Source organism: Tribolium madens, unplaced genomic scaffold (genome assembly GCF_015345945.1).
Source record: "Tribolium madens isolate multiple individuals breed KSU strain unplaced genomic scaffold, Tmad_KSU_1.1 Scaffold_96;HRSCAF=242;Tcas5.2_LG5, whole genome shotgun sequence".
NCBI lineage: Eukaryota > Metazoa > Arthropoda > Insecta > Coleoptera > Tenebrionidae > Tribolium > Tribolium madens.
The window spans coordinates 4,065,780-4,083,572 of NW_025401068.1; the positions used below are offsets into that span (position 1 = coordinate 4,065,780).

At 32.6% G+C, this 17,793-nt stretch overlaps 1 protein-coding gene across 5 annotated transcripts in view; it reads right to left on the reverse strand.

The window, feature by feature from the left end:
* Positions 1 to 368: 368 nt before the first annotated feature.
* LOC123013004 (high affinity cGMP-specific 3',5'-cyclic phosphodiesterase 9A) overlaps positions 369 to 17,793 on the reverse strand; it is a 76,241-nt gene continuing 58,816 nt past the window's right edge. For all 5 annotated transcript variants that reach the window (XM_044411283.1, XM_044411284.1, XM_044411280.1 and 2 more), the window contains 7 exons: positions 11,005 to 11,328; positions 8,729 to 8,843; positions 8,439 to 8,676; positions 7,860 to 8,246; positions 5,559 to 5,810; positions 5,281 to 5,504; positions 369 to 2,572 (listed from right to left, as the gene is read on the reverse strand). In XM_044411283.1, the coding sequence (XP_044267218.1) occupies positions 1,333 to 2,572; positions 5,281 to 5,504; positions 5,559 to 5,810; positions 7,860 to 8,246; positions 8,439 to 8,676; positions 8,729 to 8,843; positions 11,005 to 11,328 (2,780 nt within the window). In that variant the 3' untranslated portion in view covers positions 369 to 1,332. The remainder of the gene's footprint in view (positions 2,573 to 5,280; positions 5,505 to 5,558; positions 5,811 to 7,859; positions 8,247 to 8,438; positions 8,677 to 8,728; positions 8,844 to 11,004; positions 11,329 to 17,793) is intronic.

Here is a 17,793-nt window from a genome sequence, read left to right on the forward strand (position 1 = left end):
TTGGAGTCTTTACTAAAAATTTGTTAAGCATGGGAAGGACTTTATTCTTTTTAATTGATTATTGTCGTAACAAAAAGTAGACAAAAAATAGCTCGGATTCACAAAAAATGGAGCAAAAATCTATCGATTTTTTACTTCATTTTTGGAAAAATTGAACATAGGCCTTTGGCAAAAATTTGTTAAGCGTCAGAAGCTTAGGCTGGCTTTTAATAAAAAAATAGCTTGTGGAGATATAAACTGAAACGCTGTCACAAAAAATTTAGCAAAAAAACACCCATAGCACAAAAAATTAAACAAAAATTGCTTGTGGCATTTGTTATTTTTTTTTAAGCAAACCGTTTAAAGGAACAGAAAAAATCTTGTTTTACTTTAGACATTTAATCAATATCTTTTATTTTACATTGGCATATGGACATATTATAATCTAAGTAAAATATTTTAGTGTTATTCTCTAAATATATCACTTATTCAACTAGCAATAGGAAGAATATAGATTTTCTCTTTAGAAGATAAAAAGGATTTTACAGGCTTCAGTGGTCCTCATATTTTAGAAAAAAAAAAAAATAGAAAACAATAAAAAACAAATAAGATAACCAACAATCTCTGTTAACAACAAATTGTTTTTCAATTTTTAGCACCAGATCGTCACTATCAATTTCCAGCACATTTTTAAAACTATGAGGTAAAGAAAAATAGTAACTAACCACAAACGTATCTGGTACGAAAATATTTTAAAGATTTTCCTAATCCTAGTAAATGCACACATAAAAATAATATTAAACTAAATATCATTTTTATCAGACTAGAATCACATGATTAAAAATTTATAAATATCTTTTACAAACAATATCTTATAAAAAAATGTTACAAAATCTGTTTTATTATAAAACATAATGATTCACTATTGTAATCAATAAATAATATTACAAGAAAAAGAATTGACTGAGAATATACAACTTATATCTAATACGAAATATTGTGCCTTTTAATTTGGATAATCTCATTTGTACCTTTATGATATAACAGTCATGTAAACACATTTCTTGTGCGAAATGTCAAATTCCTTTCTCCCTGTGTGCCATGTTAAAAAAATCGGATAAAATTCCACTTTTGATTATTATTAATTATTCTATTGAAGGGATATGTCCGGAGATACAATGCACTAGACGCGTACACAGTTATTCTAATAAAAATCGAACGAAAAAATAAATATAAATAAATAAACAGAACGAAAACATCCTACACATTATTTCTTACATTTGGTTTATATTTACAACACCGACAGAAAATGTATCTAGCAAAACTCTCCCTTTCGGGGGGATTAATCTCTTGTCAAATTAATCCGCCCTCTTTACCCTTTTCAACTAGAAGTATTTCCCCTTTTTTCTCCGTCGCCTCCACCGGTGTCTCCACTTTGAATTCCTTCAAACTTACAATTTCCAACTTTTCAAATTGCGTTTTAGGACTTGCGCAATTACTTTGCAGTTGTGAGGTAGACGGTAAAGATTGATTGTCGGTTTCGGTGGAGACCACAGCTAGCTTATCCACTGCGGCGTCCGACGCCCACCCCTCCAACTTGTCCTTCTCCTTGCCCAACACCAGAAACTTCCACGCTTTCTTGTTCTTGGTCTTGGGAAGGGTGCTCGCTCTGCCGACCTCCTCCAAGCTGCGGCAACAGGGCGTCTCTAACTTCTTCTTCTTGTGGGGAAAGGGGTTGCGGGTGCTGTTGTTGTTTTTCGAGTGCTTCACTTTCGAGTCTTTGTCCACCGAGAGACCGAACCGGTCGGTAAACTGCCGGAAACGTGTGAAAATCGAGCGACTGTTTTTGGGACTCCCACTTGCTTGCACTTTTTTCACTTCGTCCTTATCAGAGGAAATACTGTTAACGTTATCACTGGTATTGTTCACTCGCGATTGAATACTATTCTTCCGGTTGTTGACAATCAATTTCTCCTCATCGTCTTCCAAGGAAGACTTCACATTGTTCATCCGAAGTTTGTCCGCGTTCGTGAAAGATTTATTGTCAGAACACTTTAGAATACTTTTTTTCTCCTCCAAATTGGAAGGAATCTTCACCAGATGCTCCGAATTCCTCTTGTTCAAATTAAGAGTCTCCTTCGAAACCACGCATTCATCTTCTTTGCGCAACTTCTCTTCTTCGCTATCCGATTGGTCATCTAGTCGTTTCTTCAGAGTTAAAGCGTACTCGTCCAAGAACTCCGGAGTGTCGAATGATAATTTTTTGTTGCCCACCATGCAGTGTTGGTCGAAACTGAATCCGGCTGACCGGAGTTTACCCTTTTGGATCATACGGGCGAGTTCGGAGCTGTTGAAGTGTTGGACTCGTTCCCGACTACCTTTTCTGGATCCGGGGTAGCTTTTTCGACCGGTGCCGACGCTGCTTTCGGTCGATATTTTGAATTTTAGGGCCTTTTCCGAAACTTCGACTTCGGTGGCAGTTTCGGATTCGCCGCTTTCAGGGTCTTCAACGACGTCTTCGAGACTTTGCTCCTCGCCGATCATATTGCCGCTGCCGAAGCTCTGTTCAGTGTCTTCGTCGGTGGACCTTGATCTGGGGGTAAAACAAAACAACTTTTAAAACTGATGTATTTTCTCTTTTTCATCAAAAAATTGTCTATTTTATGTCTTTGCCATAAAACTTAACACAGCTGTTTATATTTTTCCACGAAATTATGTAGGGAAGATATTTGAGAGTGTAATCAGTCTCTTGTCAATATTTACACTTTCACTCGAACAAATTGTAAAATTTCGCGTAGAGAGCACACCTGCACAACTTGTGATCAATACAAATCTCTTATTTGAAAAATTCGTAAGAAATTGAAATAAATTCTAAAACAATTATTATATCCATTATTCAAAAAAACAGATATTTTTTCCTCTTTTTTTCAGGTATTTTTATGTTTTTAATTGGAAATTTGTAGAATGATAATTTTTAATTCATTTTAAGAAAAATAAAAAAATGCTTTTGTTCATTATGATTTAAATAAATGTCAAGTATAAACTAAAACTACTCCTCTTTGTATTCATTTAATGAAGTTGTCTTCTCGTTTGATACGTAATTTGTAAAAATTGAAGACTAAATCCGCAAAAACTGTATTTTAGGTACTACATACTTTTAACACAAATATTACATGTTAAAAATAAAATTATTCAACTAATAAAATGTTAAATGTTTGTTACAAATAGGTACAACCTAAAATACAATTTTTGCGGATCTAGTCAGATCAGTCCGCAAAAACGTTTTAGGTACATGTTACAAACAACATTTTTTTGTTAAAGCCCCCAAAAAACGAATTCACAGCTTTTAGGGCTAGTTTCATAATCGAACTATAAAGAGACTTTAAAGTTAAAGTTGGTTTAGAATGTGCTGATTACTACGGATATTTTAACAAAATTTCACATTCTAAAGTGACTTTACTTTAAAGTCTCTTTAATTTGATTATGAAACTGGCCCTTAGTAATTAGAAGTAAAAAAAATCACCACCATAGTAACCAAACTGACTTTTTTGTCCAGAAAAACTGTTTTGGGGACTGAGTACCTAAAATAACAATTTTGCGTACTTTTTTATAAGAAAAAGACTCATTTTAGGGACTCAAATGAGTATACCTAAAACATTTATTTTCGAAACATATACAAAAAAACTTAAACTTAGAACATACAATATATTTATTTTCTTAAACACACGTTGCACTTTAAATTGGTTAATTCAATAATTTAATTTAATTACTAATCAGAAAAGTAGTTATTTAAACAAATTAAGTGACAACAAGTTACACTAATTTACAAATAATAACTTGTTTAATAAACCTTTAATAAAATTATTATTTTTATGTTTATTTACTTTTAAACAAGCAAAAATAACAGGTAATTTTTTCTTATCACGTCACAGTTTTGTGTGACGAACAATAATTTTCTGCACGAATGCTGAATTGTTACAAAATTATCACCAGATGGGTTTTAAATGGGTCTTGATTAACTTGCATTTCGACTTCCTTTCTAAAAACTTAGGCAACATAAGTGACGAACAAGGCGAGGCAACCTGAAGGTTTTCGAAGATCGACACAAAAGATTTTTGGGATGAAAATATGTTAGGGGATTACTGTTGACTGTTATAAGGGAAACTGATCCAAAAAAGTATTAAAAAAAACAGAGTTTTTAACAAATTTTTAATTTATAGTTTAGCGATTTTTCTATTTAAATTACATATTTCTTAACGTGACGTGGTTCAAAAAATTGAATTCAGTGCCTCAAAATCTATAAGATATTATAACTTATTTCAGCTAAGGTATAAAAATCGTATAAACTAGTGGCATTATTGAAGTTTTATAATATCTTGATTAAAAACAAACCACCTACCATAAGTTTAAACCCATTTCTTTGTTGTATCAATCTGAATTTATTTATTTTAGTTTTACGAGTACCTTTGTTTGATTTTATTGAAATATCTCTTGAAAACCACTTTTGAATGTTCCACTGTAAATTTAATCTTTAAAATACATATTATTTATTGTATGTCAAATAAACATCTTTAATATTTAAATAAATAACTTTTCATACCATTATATTGAAATTTTCTTTGTGCTTGATTATTTTATTGATTGATTCGTTATTTAATTTTTTATCTTTTTCATTCCATAGTTAAAAATTAAAGGAAATTGTCAGTTGCAATATTTGGTACGAATATAACTTCGTTTTAATGAAACCGTTTTATTAAAAGAACTACAAAAATCCCGTAATTCAATTTTAGTCCAATTATTACATTCAGGCTGCATGAATATGCACAAGCTACAATAAAGCAAGATTACTGTTTTAATGCGAATCGAAAAGTAAAAAATGTTAAAAAACTGTTACTTGTTATTTTTTTCCAAAAGGACATTTTTAACTTTTTTAATGTGGATTCTTTATTGTTGTAATGGGTTATAATTTATTAAATGATACTTTGTTTTGTAAATGTGTATTAGCAAATCGCTAATATTGTACGTGAGGAAGGTGCGAAATATGTAACATCTGGTTTCAGGCTAAATAATAGTTGGTCGTAGTTTACCAACCACATATAGCGAATAGCGTATCAACTGACGAATAATGAATTTATGGCACCATATACTGTTCCATTTGTCTTCGTGTTTATGGTGCAATGCGGCACCATGTAGGCTTTATTACCACACTTGGTCAAACATGAAATTACTACTTTGCGAAAACTTTGGAATTAGACAAGGTTAAACGTGGCAAATTTTTGCGTTTCTAAATAAAAGTCTTACCTCGACCTGTTTTGTTGGAAGCTGAGACTCTTTTTTAGCTTAACACTGGCATTCGAAAACGATTTGGGAACAGTAACGGCACTATCGGGGCTTTGCGTGGATGGCGTGTGCTGGTCCGTCAATTCAGATACTATACTTTTCCTGTGAAGTCTCTCCTCTCTCGTAGCTTCATTTAATCTTCTATAATATTCTAGTGCTTCCCTAACCGGTTGAACAATGAGATCCTGAAACAATCCAACTTTAAAACTCCCCAAAAATGAACTGGAGGAAAAGCTAACTTGTAACTCAGTAAGTAAGTCTCCCAACGCCTCGAACAAAGGGAGAAGAACGAAGCCGATAAATGAACATTGAGACGAGGGTTTCGTTATTTTCTCCCTGTCCATGAACGGGGTGACAGGTAACCCTTCGAGTTTCTCGGCGTCGCTTTGTTTGAAGAATTCTTGCAGGAGTCTATCAAGCCACGGTTCCGCCACGTCCATCGGCCGCGCTTCGTTCGATATATCCGACACTTTGATAAGGACCATACAAAGCTGAAACACCATTATCAATACAAGGTTGACTCACACCATGGACGGCTCGTGCAGAAAAAATAATTCTAAAATTATCAATTCTACATAAATAAAGAATAAAAAACTGTCGACTTCGGAGTCCTCTCAGTACTCGAAACGTCGAAAAATAATCGCATGCGACAGACAAAAGTCGACCAAATATCAGCCAATTTTACTAATCTGATATTACAAGAGTAATTATGAAATTATGAAATAATTTTATAAATTTAGAATTTGTGTTAACTGTATTAAAAAAATGTTTAAATTTTACAGTGTTTTATTAGGAGGAAAGATTTTTGTGTCTGAAGAATGTTTCTCAAAAATTAACGAAAAATCGCATCTTAGTGAAAATTTTTGTCGAAATAGTTTCGTTTTTTGTTTATTTGGGAATTCATTAACTCTGAACCAAAGTCTGGTAGACCCCTTAAAGCAAAAAATCAGACAATAGTAAAGTTTTACTGACTATAGGTCGAAAAAAAATTTTACGTAGTACCTGTGATATTTATGAAAATTCAGCCAATGAACAAGTTCTAAAATGCATGATCGAGAACAGAATTTCAGAACAGCAGGTCTGTATTTGGGTTAAACATACTAAAACTTCTCGGTTCTCAGCTGTGAGGGAGACGCAGGGGGGTACGAAGAAGATACCGTTTTATGCTTTTTAATTTAGGTTTATCTCAAATAGTCTTCAAAATATTTGCTTCAAAATATCGCACTATTTGCAAAATAGACTAAAAAAGTCATTTAATGAATTAACGTAAAGGTTGTAAGAATTGTGATTGGGCCGGCCATTAAAATAATGTTAGAAACCAATCACCATAGATTTTTAGAATTCATTCAAAATTTATTCCAGTGATGTGATTGGTCCGTTTGAGGTCGGCCATTATTATAATTTGAGTAACCATGGAGAAGCCAATCAGTTTTGATTTTTGGATTCATTCAAAAATGTTACGAAACGTAAGGACGTTTCCCTGTTCCTGCTGAATGGGAAAAAAACCTTAAGCAGAAATAGTGATATTAATGTTTGTTTCACCCACATCTTGTGTGCTCACAAACACAACATAAATTGAGAGCGAGAATACAGAAGTGAAAATTTTCTTCGAATCTGAACATTTTCATGAAAGAACACGATCCAACAAGCGAAACATTACTAAAAGACTGATGTTTTCTACAAGCTGCAGAGACCTACACTACAATTTGAAATTTACAACAACCAACCAACCGTGAAAATCATCGATTGGTTTAACAGTTTCCTTTTTGTCCACTTTTAATGTTTAGACACTATAACTTCTTATTGGATCCTCTTGGTATAGAAACGATGAACAAAAACACGATTAAACCCGTCACATAGGCACTATGAGACAAAGTGCGCTATTTGCTTTGAATATTTCGCAAACTATTTGAGATACCAAAAATCCGAGAAGACCGTCGTAGAAAATTTTATAAGCTTTTGTGCATAACCATTTGTCTCGTAATACGTGGCGTTTTCGGAATATAAACGAAAAAGCGTAAAACGGCACCTTCTTGATGCGTCATTTGAAATTTTCTTGAGGGGGGGACAATAAGTTAATTGATTAGCTAGATAATAATTTTAACAGATGTGTTAGATGGGATACTTTTAATCAGAGGGGGGGGATTGCCTCACCGTAATTACGCCCCAGGACCGAGGACTTTAAAATGTTTACCTACTAACTAATTGACAACCCTGAAATCAAAAATTCTGTTCCCACTATGAATTGTACAACTCCTTTTTGAAAGTTCATTGACTTTAGAGGGAATCTTAAGAAAACTGCTATTCGAGTAAAAAGATTTCTTTAAAAAAATTAATAAATACCACTGTACTACGATTCTTCGTTATTTCATAAATATTGGAATAAAATAAATTTGGTCAAGGAACAAATATGCAAAATTTTATTGCTCTGTCTTTTTTATAGCTCATTATACAAAAATGCTCCCTTGTCCGAATAAAATTCTCGCATTGACTTTTCTGCAATCAAAGCACGAGCCGCCACTGTGCTCCCTTCAACTTACTAGATTAACGTGAGCTTTGTCGTTATAGTCAAAATTTGGCGTAATCTCCCTGAAGTTGGTGAGGATTTCGTTATGTCGAGCCATATCAGTGGCTAATATGCACCTAATGATGCCCTCGCGAACTGTTTTGAAATCCTCGCTTTTGAAAGACTTAAATATGTTGCAGTCTTCGTTTTCGAGTATCCTGAATGCCACGCTACAGTGGTGATTCTCTAACGGCGATATGTCGTTATAACGGATCGCTAGTTCGGTCTTTGCATTGATTTGGTAAATGTTATTGTAACCGGGATGGTCCAAATCGTGGCAGATGCAGGATGTTAGCAAAATCAAAACTTCCAAATCGCCGATTTTAGAGGGCAAATCCACACTCCAAGATATGGCGTACATCTGGAAAGGAGTTTTTCGTCAAGAATTAATAACTGAAACTAATGACTTTTTTCAAATTTAAATAGAAAATGTTTGCTAAGAGAACAATTATTATGTTTTGAAAAACTCCCGGTAATAATGGCTTTAATCCCGAACGGAAACCATAACGAATTTAATGCAAAGCCACTAAAAAAAGAATCGGTTGCGACTTACCATTTGTGCGACGCAAAAACAATGTCTGAAATTGTGAAAGGGCACGTCGTTATAATTCTTGTAGGCTTCGTAGAGGAAATTTCTAAGCGTATTTATGTCTATAGCAAATTTTGAACAGAGATCATAATCGAGATACATTTGTTGAAGCAGGAGGAGCAATTCTTCGTCTTCCCAGGGCCTAGCGTCGAACGTCGGTGTTCTCAACCACTGTCGAATCGCATCCGAAACTTGAGCTTCACTGAATTTCTCACAATTAAAAACATCAAATTCCGGTGTCGGTCATCTCTTACCAAATGTTCGTGAAGTTTTGCTTCACTCTTTTTTTCACCGAGTCGCTTTTTCGCCGGTACTGGAGACGGCGGCACTCTTCACTTGAGACGGGTTCCGGAAGCTGCTTGTAGAATCCTAAAATATTACAAATCGAAAAAAAGTCACCAAAACGTATGATGTTTTCATAAAGACGCTCTTCAAAAAAAAAAAAAAAAACAGGCAGAACAAGGCAGAAAAAGCTGAGCCGAGAAAATAAATTAATGGTCTAACTGCTCGTCTCTTTTGTAAAATAAAGCTGCTTTGCCTGGCTGTTTTAGAATTAAATTGACGGCTTAAGGTTGTGTAGGCTTGTCGGGACAATATTTCGAAACGCGGCCAACTTTTAATGAAGAATTCCGAAAGTATTTAAACTATTTAGCCAAGAGAACGCTCTGGGAAACTGTTGTTAAAAAAGTAACAAAAACTCGGTGAAGTTGGGAAGTCTTTAGAGGAGTATGAATGCCAGAATTTTGTAGTGACAATAATAAAATTGATTGTTTATGGAAAATAACTCAAAAGGGACATAGCTACGACACAGAAATTCAAGTGAAAGTATTAAATTTCTTTTATTTCTCATTATTTTTTTTACATTTATTCGAAATATTAAGAAATGATTCAAGTTTATGGAAAAATGTTTATTAATCAATGGTATGAGCCTTTCTAGTTCGTATATTACCTATTGCATTACCTCCGATCGTGAACCTCAAGAATTTTAAATTATTCTTATTGAAGGGCTGCTCAAAGTTATTGGCTCAAATTTACTTATTTTTTGAACGACATTCAAATTTTTGTCACTTTTCGAATAGAGAAACTCAAGAGATTTGCATTAAGTAAATTCGAGAAGCAAGCGTGTTTTTGCAATCATTCCTGGTTGATATTATAGAATTGAGATGATATCAAGACTTGTTAGAAAAAAGTTATCTTTAAGTCTTCTACAAAAAAATTGCTGCTTGTCTAATTAACAATCCCCTTGCACATACATATACTAGGTACGTACTAATAAAACGTACTAATATTAAAAAAGAAACTCTTTTCATTTCATTTATAAGCATTTCAATTAGCAAATCCGTTAAAAATCCTTATGATTTATACTTATCAAATTTTCTTCCTTATTTATGCTAATTAGGTATTATACAGTTTTCTTTTTAAAATGTTTTAAACTCGTAGTTTGTTTGTCCAAATTTCGGAATCTGCAGTAATAAATACTATGAACTTAATATTTACACAACTCCATTTGAATTGTGAAACCAATTACGAGTGCATTTTAATAAGACTTCAGCTTGGTAAACTGTAATTTCGTCCTTTCTTATTCTTCCAAATTTATAAAAAATAAATGGGCATTGGAGCCTGCAAGAATTTCACGGAAAGTAAACTGACACATTTTCCCCATTTATCGCGAAGTAAATGCGAAGTGGAGTTAGGAAAAGTTTCAGTCATGAGCCTCTAGAGACAACAGCAGGTACTCCCAAATTGTGTTCTTTGTGTTATTTTTAAACCGGAACTTTTAATGAGTCAAATATTTGCAAGTAATTGTTACCTTTCTTTTCATCATGTTCGAATCTTAGTAAATAGCAAATAGTCATTTAGAAAATTGAATTCGATGTAGTAGTTTGTGTACTGATCTCGGAATTTCTCGTGAAGATTTTATTCTTATATGAAATTCTTCCGGACCGGATCCGGCGTCGTGGCGTTGATAATCCATCGCCAGACAAATATTTGTTTTTTGGATCGACATCAGATCGTTGCCGGTATTCAAAGTACCCGATGAAATTATAGACTCTGGGACTTTTTATACCGTGAAATGCGTCAAATCGTCTCTATAAATACGTAAGTCAATATTTACACGACCGGTTGAGCGAAGTCGTCTGAATTATGGGAATGTTTAAAGGAGTTGCGGTGCAGGACCGGGTCGCAGACTCTCCCCTCTATATTTTTCCATCCTTCGATAAATTTTACTTATGTTTGAGAAGGCAAATATGCGCCCTCGGGAGCTTGTCTGTGCAAATGTTTGTTCAGGAAGGATAGTCCGAACACCAAATTACCGGAAGGGGTAGCTACACCTTAAGCCGGCTCTGTGTTTGTTCCTTTGGGTGTGTTATTTCCAATGTTGCTAAATTAATAGCGACATCGAGATCAAAGAGAACCAAATTAATTAGAGCGACACCCCGGGCGGCGAATGCGACTTTTTAATGCTCACAAACTAAAATTCCGCGGATAAAACTTGAAACTTTAATTGAACTTATGCAAAATATTTTACCGAGCCAGCTCAGACTCTCCGTAGTCTCGAGTTTTTCCCGGAATTCCTCCACTTGTCTCTGGAGTTCTTCGACGGCAGGAGGCAGCGGCAGTTCGGATCGTAGCTGTCTTTCTATGGCGGATACTCGAGCTTCCAGAGCTTTTAGACTGCTTCCGGTTGATTCCTGAAGCATAGCGAAGCCGTTGGCGGCCACCACTTGCAGAGAGTACCTGCTGTCAGGTGTGTTGGGAGGTAAATCTCCACTGATGTTCAACAACTGACCGGAGGTGTTGTACAGTTTCAGAATGTCCCGGGGACCAGCCTCGGAGGCAGATCTGAACAAATCTGAAAACAACCAACAACTCATTTATTTTATTAAAATTAATAGAAAAGTTTGCATTTTCTCGCTTTTGGGAGTAATGAGCGTAACGCACGGACACCAAATCCGCAAAATTCGTGCTGCAAATTTTCACTTTATGAAATATGTTATTTATTCAAAGCTGCAGAAAGTTGCGAGCACTAATGCACTATTTCATAAAGCAACTTCCATTATTTCTAAGTTGGTGCGGCTTTAGAATTCGAGGTTTACCCCTGCAACAGTTGTTTCAGCAGCACTTTAAATTAATGCAAACAAAAAAAAAACGTTTTTAAATCCGTGACTGTTAAATAAAAGGAAAAACTGATTGAATGCTCCGGTTGAAAAGAATTTAGACATAGGAAAGAGGTGCTTTTGAAACCCATGTTTACACATTTTTTTTCAAATTTAAATACAGACTTTTTGAAGACACACACGTTAATTTTTTTTTAATATTTCAATATTTTTTGCGGCACGTTTTTCAAAATATGAAGGAATGGATGTTATCAGAAAAAATATGTATACAGTGTACAGGGTGCTGCATTTTGGATGTCCGAATAGGGAATCTCCGAAACTAAGAGGTTTAGCCAAAAACGAGTAATACATTCTGGGGCTCAATTTTTGAGGAAATAATATTAGTTAAAACCGCATCTCGCTATCGTCTTTTGTTTTCGACTTATAGACAAAAATTGACATTTTAGCGAAATCTAAAAAAATTCATATCTTCGTTATTATAGAAGACACAGATTTGAAATAAAGATATTATACAGGCACTTTTTTACGTAGAATTTAATAATGTAGTTAACAATTTTTTTCAGTTGTTTGTTTAGTCGTAATAAAATAAACTTGTATTTTTTTAATGGGAATCATAGATGGCTATGTCATTTTTAAAAAGCTTGTTTTTTTCTTATCTAAAAAATATATATTTGTAACAAATTATTATAATACATTTTTAGCAAAAAATTATCTTTGATTTTTGTTCGCAGTTGGCCATTAAAAAATGTTGCATCTTCAACTAAAAGGATTTAAACTATATTATATTCAACCAGTGTCACTAATGAAAGAGTTTTCTAAGTACTAAGTGATGAAAAAGATGCAAAATAAATTGTAAATCAACTTATTGGCGACTAGTAACATTTCTTTGTTGTTAAACAAGCTAACATTACCATTGCAACTTCTAGTGATACATAGAGTATTGTAGAAAAAAGCCGCTTTAATTCATCAATAAAATATATTTTATATAACACAAAAATGACGATATGGCTATTCAAATACCCAAATTCCGTCTATGTGAAACGTTATCCTACCTCCATTAGATCATCAAAAAAATGTTTTTTGTAATTGTGTTGACTGTTGACACATTTGTTTTTCCTATTTTTTGGTTTTTTAAAAATATGTAATAATTTTGTTCTGAGGCGCTCGAATATTTGTTCAATGCTTCTACCGTATCGTATTTTTAAAATCTTTATAATTTTATCTGTTTTTTCATATACAGGGTGATTCTTAAACAGACCGACAAAATTTTATCACAGCTTGCTAAGAATGAATGGAGACAAACGGTACCCCTTTATACGTTTATACCTATTAAGGGCAAAACCCCCTTCATCCGTGCCACTTACGGCGTTTATGAATTGTTGCAATAATCAAGTACATTTTCATCACGTTACTACCATGGTTTCCACTACCTGTGCTAACACATCAGTGGCGTACGCTTTACTTCGAAAATAACTTTAATAAATTTTATTTGGAGAACGTTTAAACAAAGAATTTTTTAAATATTTTTTCCCGCATGTTCTCATTTGATACTACCAAGGATAAAATTTTGTCGGTCTATTTAAGAATCACCCTGTATTTTACAGTTCACGAAACTCTTATTGATTATTATTTACACATTTGGAGTGAAATAGGTTTTCCATGGCCAACTATTATTACATTTCACTTTTTAAGTATAGTTATAAAAAAATATTTTGTTTCAAATATATATTTTTTAGATCAGAAAAAAATAAGCTTTTCAAAATTGCCATAGCCGCCTATGATTTCTATTTAAAAAAATATAAGTTTATCTTATTACGACTAAACTGATAACTGAAAAAAATTGTTCTTCGACACTGTCAAAATTTACGGTTTGTCTCCCGTGTAAGGAAGTTTTGACAACTGTTTGGCATTTCTCAATACAAAACGTCAAATTATTTTAACAGATTTAAAGCAAGTTTTTAAACTTAGAGTCAACAAGGCTTACCTTGTTGACTCTAATTCGAAGAATAAAATGTTGTATTCCACTCGTTTGAGTGTAAATCGGACGCTTTATTCCACCTCGTAAACCACTCGTTACACTCGTGGTTTAAAAATTCACTCGGTCAAATAAAGAGTCCGATTTACACTCAAACTCGTCGAATAAATAACTATTATTTTTGACAAATATGTCAATAAAAAAATACCACTTAACCCTACCTAAATAAAGAAAATCGGTTCACTTAGCTATGAACAGGAGTGGCGTGAACAAATATCATGTCGGCATTGGTGTCATCAGTTCAAATTATCTAAAATTTTAAAATGTAATGGTGGTTTTATATACCTTATCATTCCCTAAAATTATGCGTATAAAACTCACCCTGTATGTTCTCTATATAGAACGATCTTTGACGGAGTGTCAATTTGACAATTAAATTTGTCAAAGATATGTACTCGTATGTCTTCTCCAAGAATGTTCAATTATGATTTTTTATAAATTAAGTGATTAATGTTTTACTGGTTGTAGTCAAACTTCGGCAAACTGGTAGTTTTATATGAATCAGTCTGTAGCTGACAGGTTGAAAAAATATAAAGTGTTAATTGACAAAAGGAAAACTGATTTGTGATTATCACCCACAGCTTAATAAAAACATAAATGTATTATTTTCGTCTTAATGATTTTCATAGCGTTTAATTTATAATGAGACTTAAATTCCAGAATAACAAAAACAAGATTAGATTCTTGTTAACAGTTAACTATAACACGAGCTTAATCGTAAGTCAGATTTAATATACTCTCACAAAGTTAAACAACTTGAAACTAAATTACGTCATTACGTACCAAATGAAATAATTTAACTTTTGATTGCAATTATAAATTACAATAATCATGTTACTTACTTGTTAGTTACGATAATCAGCGTTATAAATCAAAATACATATATATATTTTTTAAACTAATCTTAATTGTAAACGAATCCAAAGTTTGTTGTGTGGGCAAATTCTAATACACTTTGTTTCAAAGTTTCAAAAACTGAAGATCTTCTCTATTCGCATTTATTGATCTTTCTTTTAATGGCCACAAATAAACGTCCTCATAATTTCATTGGAGCAGGATCCAATAAAAAAAATGGGTTCAACAAGATTTCGAGTAAATTTATGTGCTCTGAAGACAGCTCTTATGAATTATTCTCTGAAGGCCATTAATTTTTATAGAGAAACGTGTACTAGCAAAAAAAAACAAGGAAATCTCATAAGGTTCGATCGGTTCGTCTTCGGGAAAATTTGATATACAATTTTTAATCTTCCATCCCGACTCATAAGTAAAGCAAAACATCTGAGGACATTTTCAAATATAAATACGAACTACGAGTACAAGGAAAAAAAATAATCACAAAAGTATCGTTTGATTAAATATTAAGTTATTGTCTTCGTATGAAAAATCATCTGTCAGGTGAAAAAATATAAGAGATGAACTCTCGTTGGAATAAAACAGAGATTTGATTGAATTTCAAGAAGGAATGACTACCTTTGATTTTACTTCGTTTCAATTCAATAAAATCTGCTCTCATGTTTATTTAAATGGAGTGATATATTAAGTTAGGGTTTGAAAGAAAGATATCTCATGTATCGATAAGCATCCAATTTAAATAATTGAGTGCTACTCAACGAACCGTAAGATATGCTAAACTGCAAATATTTAAAAACCCAATTTCATAAAATCAATTCAATAGTCGCCGCGAAAACAAAACTTTGCACTCGTGTATAATACAAACTGAAAAGCTTGAAAATTTCATCAACGAGTCGAGGAGAAAATAAGAGTGTATGTCATCGAGTTCGAAACTTCTGACTTGTGCATTATTCAATAACATTAAAGCACGGAGAATCTTATTAGAAATTTGTCCTCTTGAGTTATCGCACGAAAAGGCAAAAGTATACGACCTCCTCTGTGTTTGTGTTCAAACTTGTTTTGTGTCTACAATTCCGGCCACAAACATTTCCAGTCTTCCACAAAATTTTAGTTAGTTAGATAAAGCGAAAATTTACTATTTGCGTTCTACCAAGATTAAATTTTATTTCCAAGTGATAGTAAAATTGGAAATTTCAATTTTATGGCTGCTCAGTGTTTTTAGGTATTATGCTTCCACTCATCATTGACTTGCTACTTTTATTGTATGTGTGGGAGGATGTAGGTTTGTGTGAAATATCTAATGTGACATTTCAAAAAATTCTCATCTATTTAGATATAAAAAACGCCTCAACTCCATTATTTTTAAAGATACATTATACTTCTTGGAACAAAGTTGCACAGTTTATTGTTAACTATTTATATTGACTGAGCGTGTATCCCAAAAAATTGCTCAAAATAAACTCTTCAACTTTAATGAAAGACGTATTGTCATATCTTTAAAAATAATAAAGTTATAGGTTGGGACGTTTTAATAATCCAGCCTGATTATATAAATGGAAATGCAAATGGAAACTATAAGCTTTATTTATCGTAAAAGAAATATAAGTACATAAAATTGCTTTCTATATTAAATAAACCTTGAAAATTCACTATTAAAATATCTTTACCTTTATTTAAAATATGTAGTTACATTTTTTTAAGATATCACAATTCACCACATATTCTGTTAAACACTGTGGGTTAGACCGTGGTCAAAAGTTTAAATATCACATGAGCTTAGCTTAATAATTTATCGACCTGCGGTCTGTAGACAACACTTCAAACGTCAGTTAAAATTTTATTAAGCACAAAGTTATTTCGCCAGTGGAATAAGGGAGCTAGACTGTAAACGCAAAAACTAAAATGAAAATTTAATTCATTCATTGTAAAAAAAATATCAGGCTTAAAGTTTGGCTGAAAGTTAAGGATAGTTAAATGTTTGAATTGAGCATACACTCTATTCGATTGATTTAAAAAAGCTCGCTTTTTTAGGTACATGACAATTAAAACCCACAATGAATCAAATGAAATGGCTTTTTACTGGAGTTAAAATACAAATTTTCTCTAGTTAAATAATACCAAAATCCATTTTCTTTTTACATTGTACTTCCATATAAAGTACATACAGAGTCTCATATTTCGTTTACATTTAATGATTAAATTTAATTAAGAAAAAGGAAAATTATGGAAAATAGCAACTTTTTTTAAATAACAATTTTTTAGTCTCTAGTACTTAAATACTTTACAGTAGGCAGTAATAAATCTGTTACGGGTTTTGATAAATTTATAATTAAAAAATCGACGAAAATATGAAATGAATCAAGAGATCTGTTTATATGTACAGTCGAACAAAATGAAAATGACGCCTCGATAAACCAGCCCCTGCTGGATGCCGACCCTTCTAACCGCAAGCAGGCAGGGTCGTAAATTATCGGATTGCAAACTTGACGTAGTTTCAAGATAAATTCCTTTAGGAGCCGGTTTACAAAAAGCGAAATGAAAATTTAATTCAGAATTAAACTAATTCGAATTAAGTTGCAATTTATTTTGCATTGACACACATCAAATTAATTAAATGGAAATATTAAATTTTTTTAATGAAAAATTTAACAAACCATTTCTTATTATCACTTTTTTTTTAACTGTTTTTTCAAAATTTGACCGAGTGGATTTTTAAACCACGAGTGTAATGAGTGTTTTACCATCCACGAGGTGGAATAAAGCGTCCGATTTACACTCAAACGAGTGGAATACAACATTTTATTCTTCAAATTAGAGTCAACAAGGCTTAAACTTGCTTTAAATCTGTTAACAATAATTTGACGTTTTGTATTGAGAAATGCCAAATAGTTGTCAAAACTTCCTTACACGAGAGAAAAAACGTAAATTTTGACTGTGTCGAAGAATAAAATTAATTAACATAATGTTTGAACGAAATAGGCTTTTTCTATTTTAAACTTGATTTCATGTAAAACAACAAATGAATTAAACCATTGTTTATTTGTGAATTCCACGTGTGCCTTTAATTCTTTGAGCATAAAGCGAAATTAAAATTTACTTCAGAATTAAACTAATTCGAATTAAGTTGCCATTTATTTTGCATTGACAAACGTCAAGTTAATCGCGAATTAAAATATAATTGCGATTAACACGTTCTATAAACCGGCCCTAAGTTTTCTATTACTTTTGTAATTGTCATTGAAAACAAATCAAAATTATTTATTTAATTATACCAAGAAAAAAACGGTAAAATTATTTCAAATATTTTAGTTCT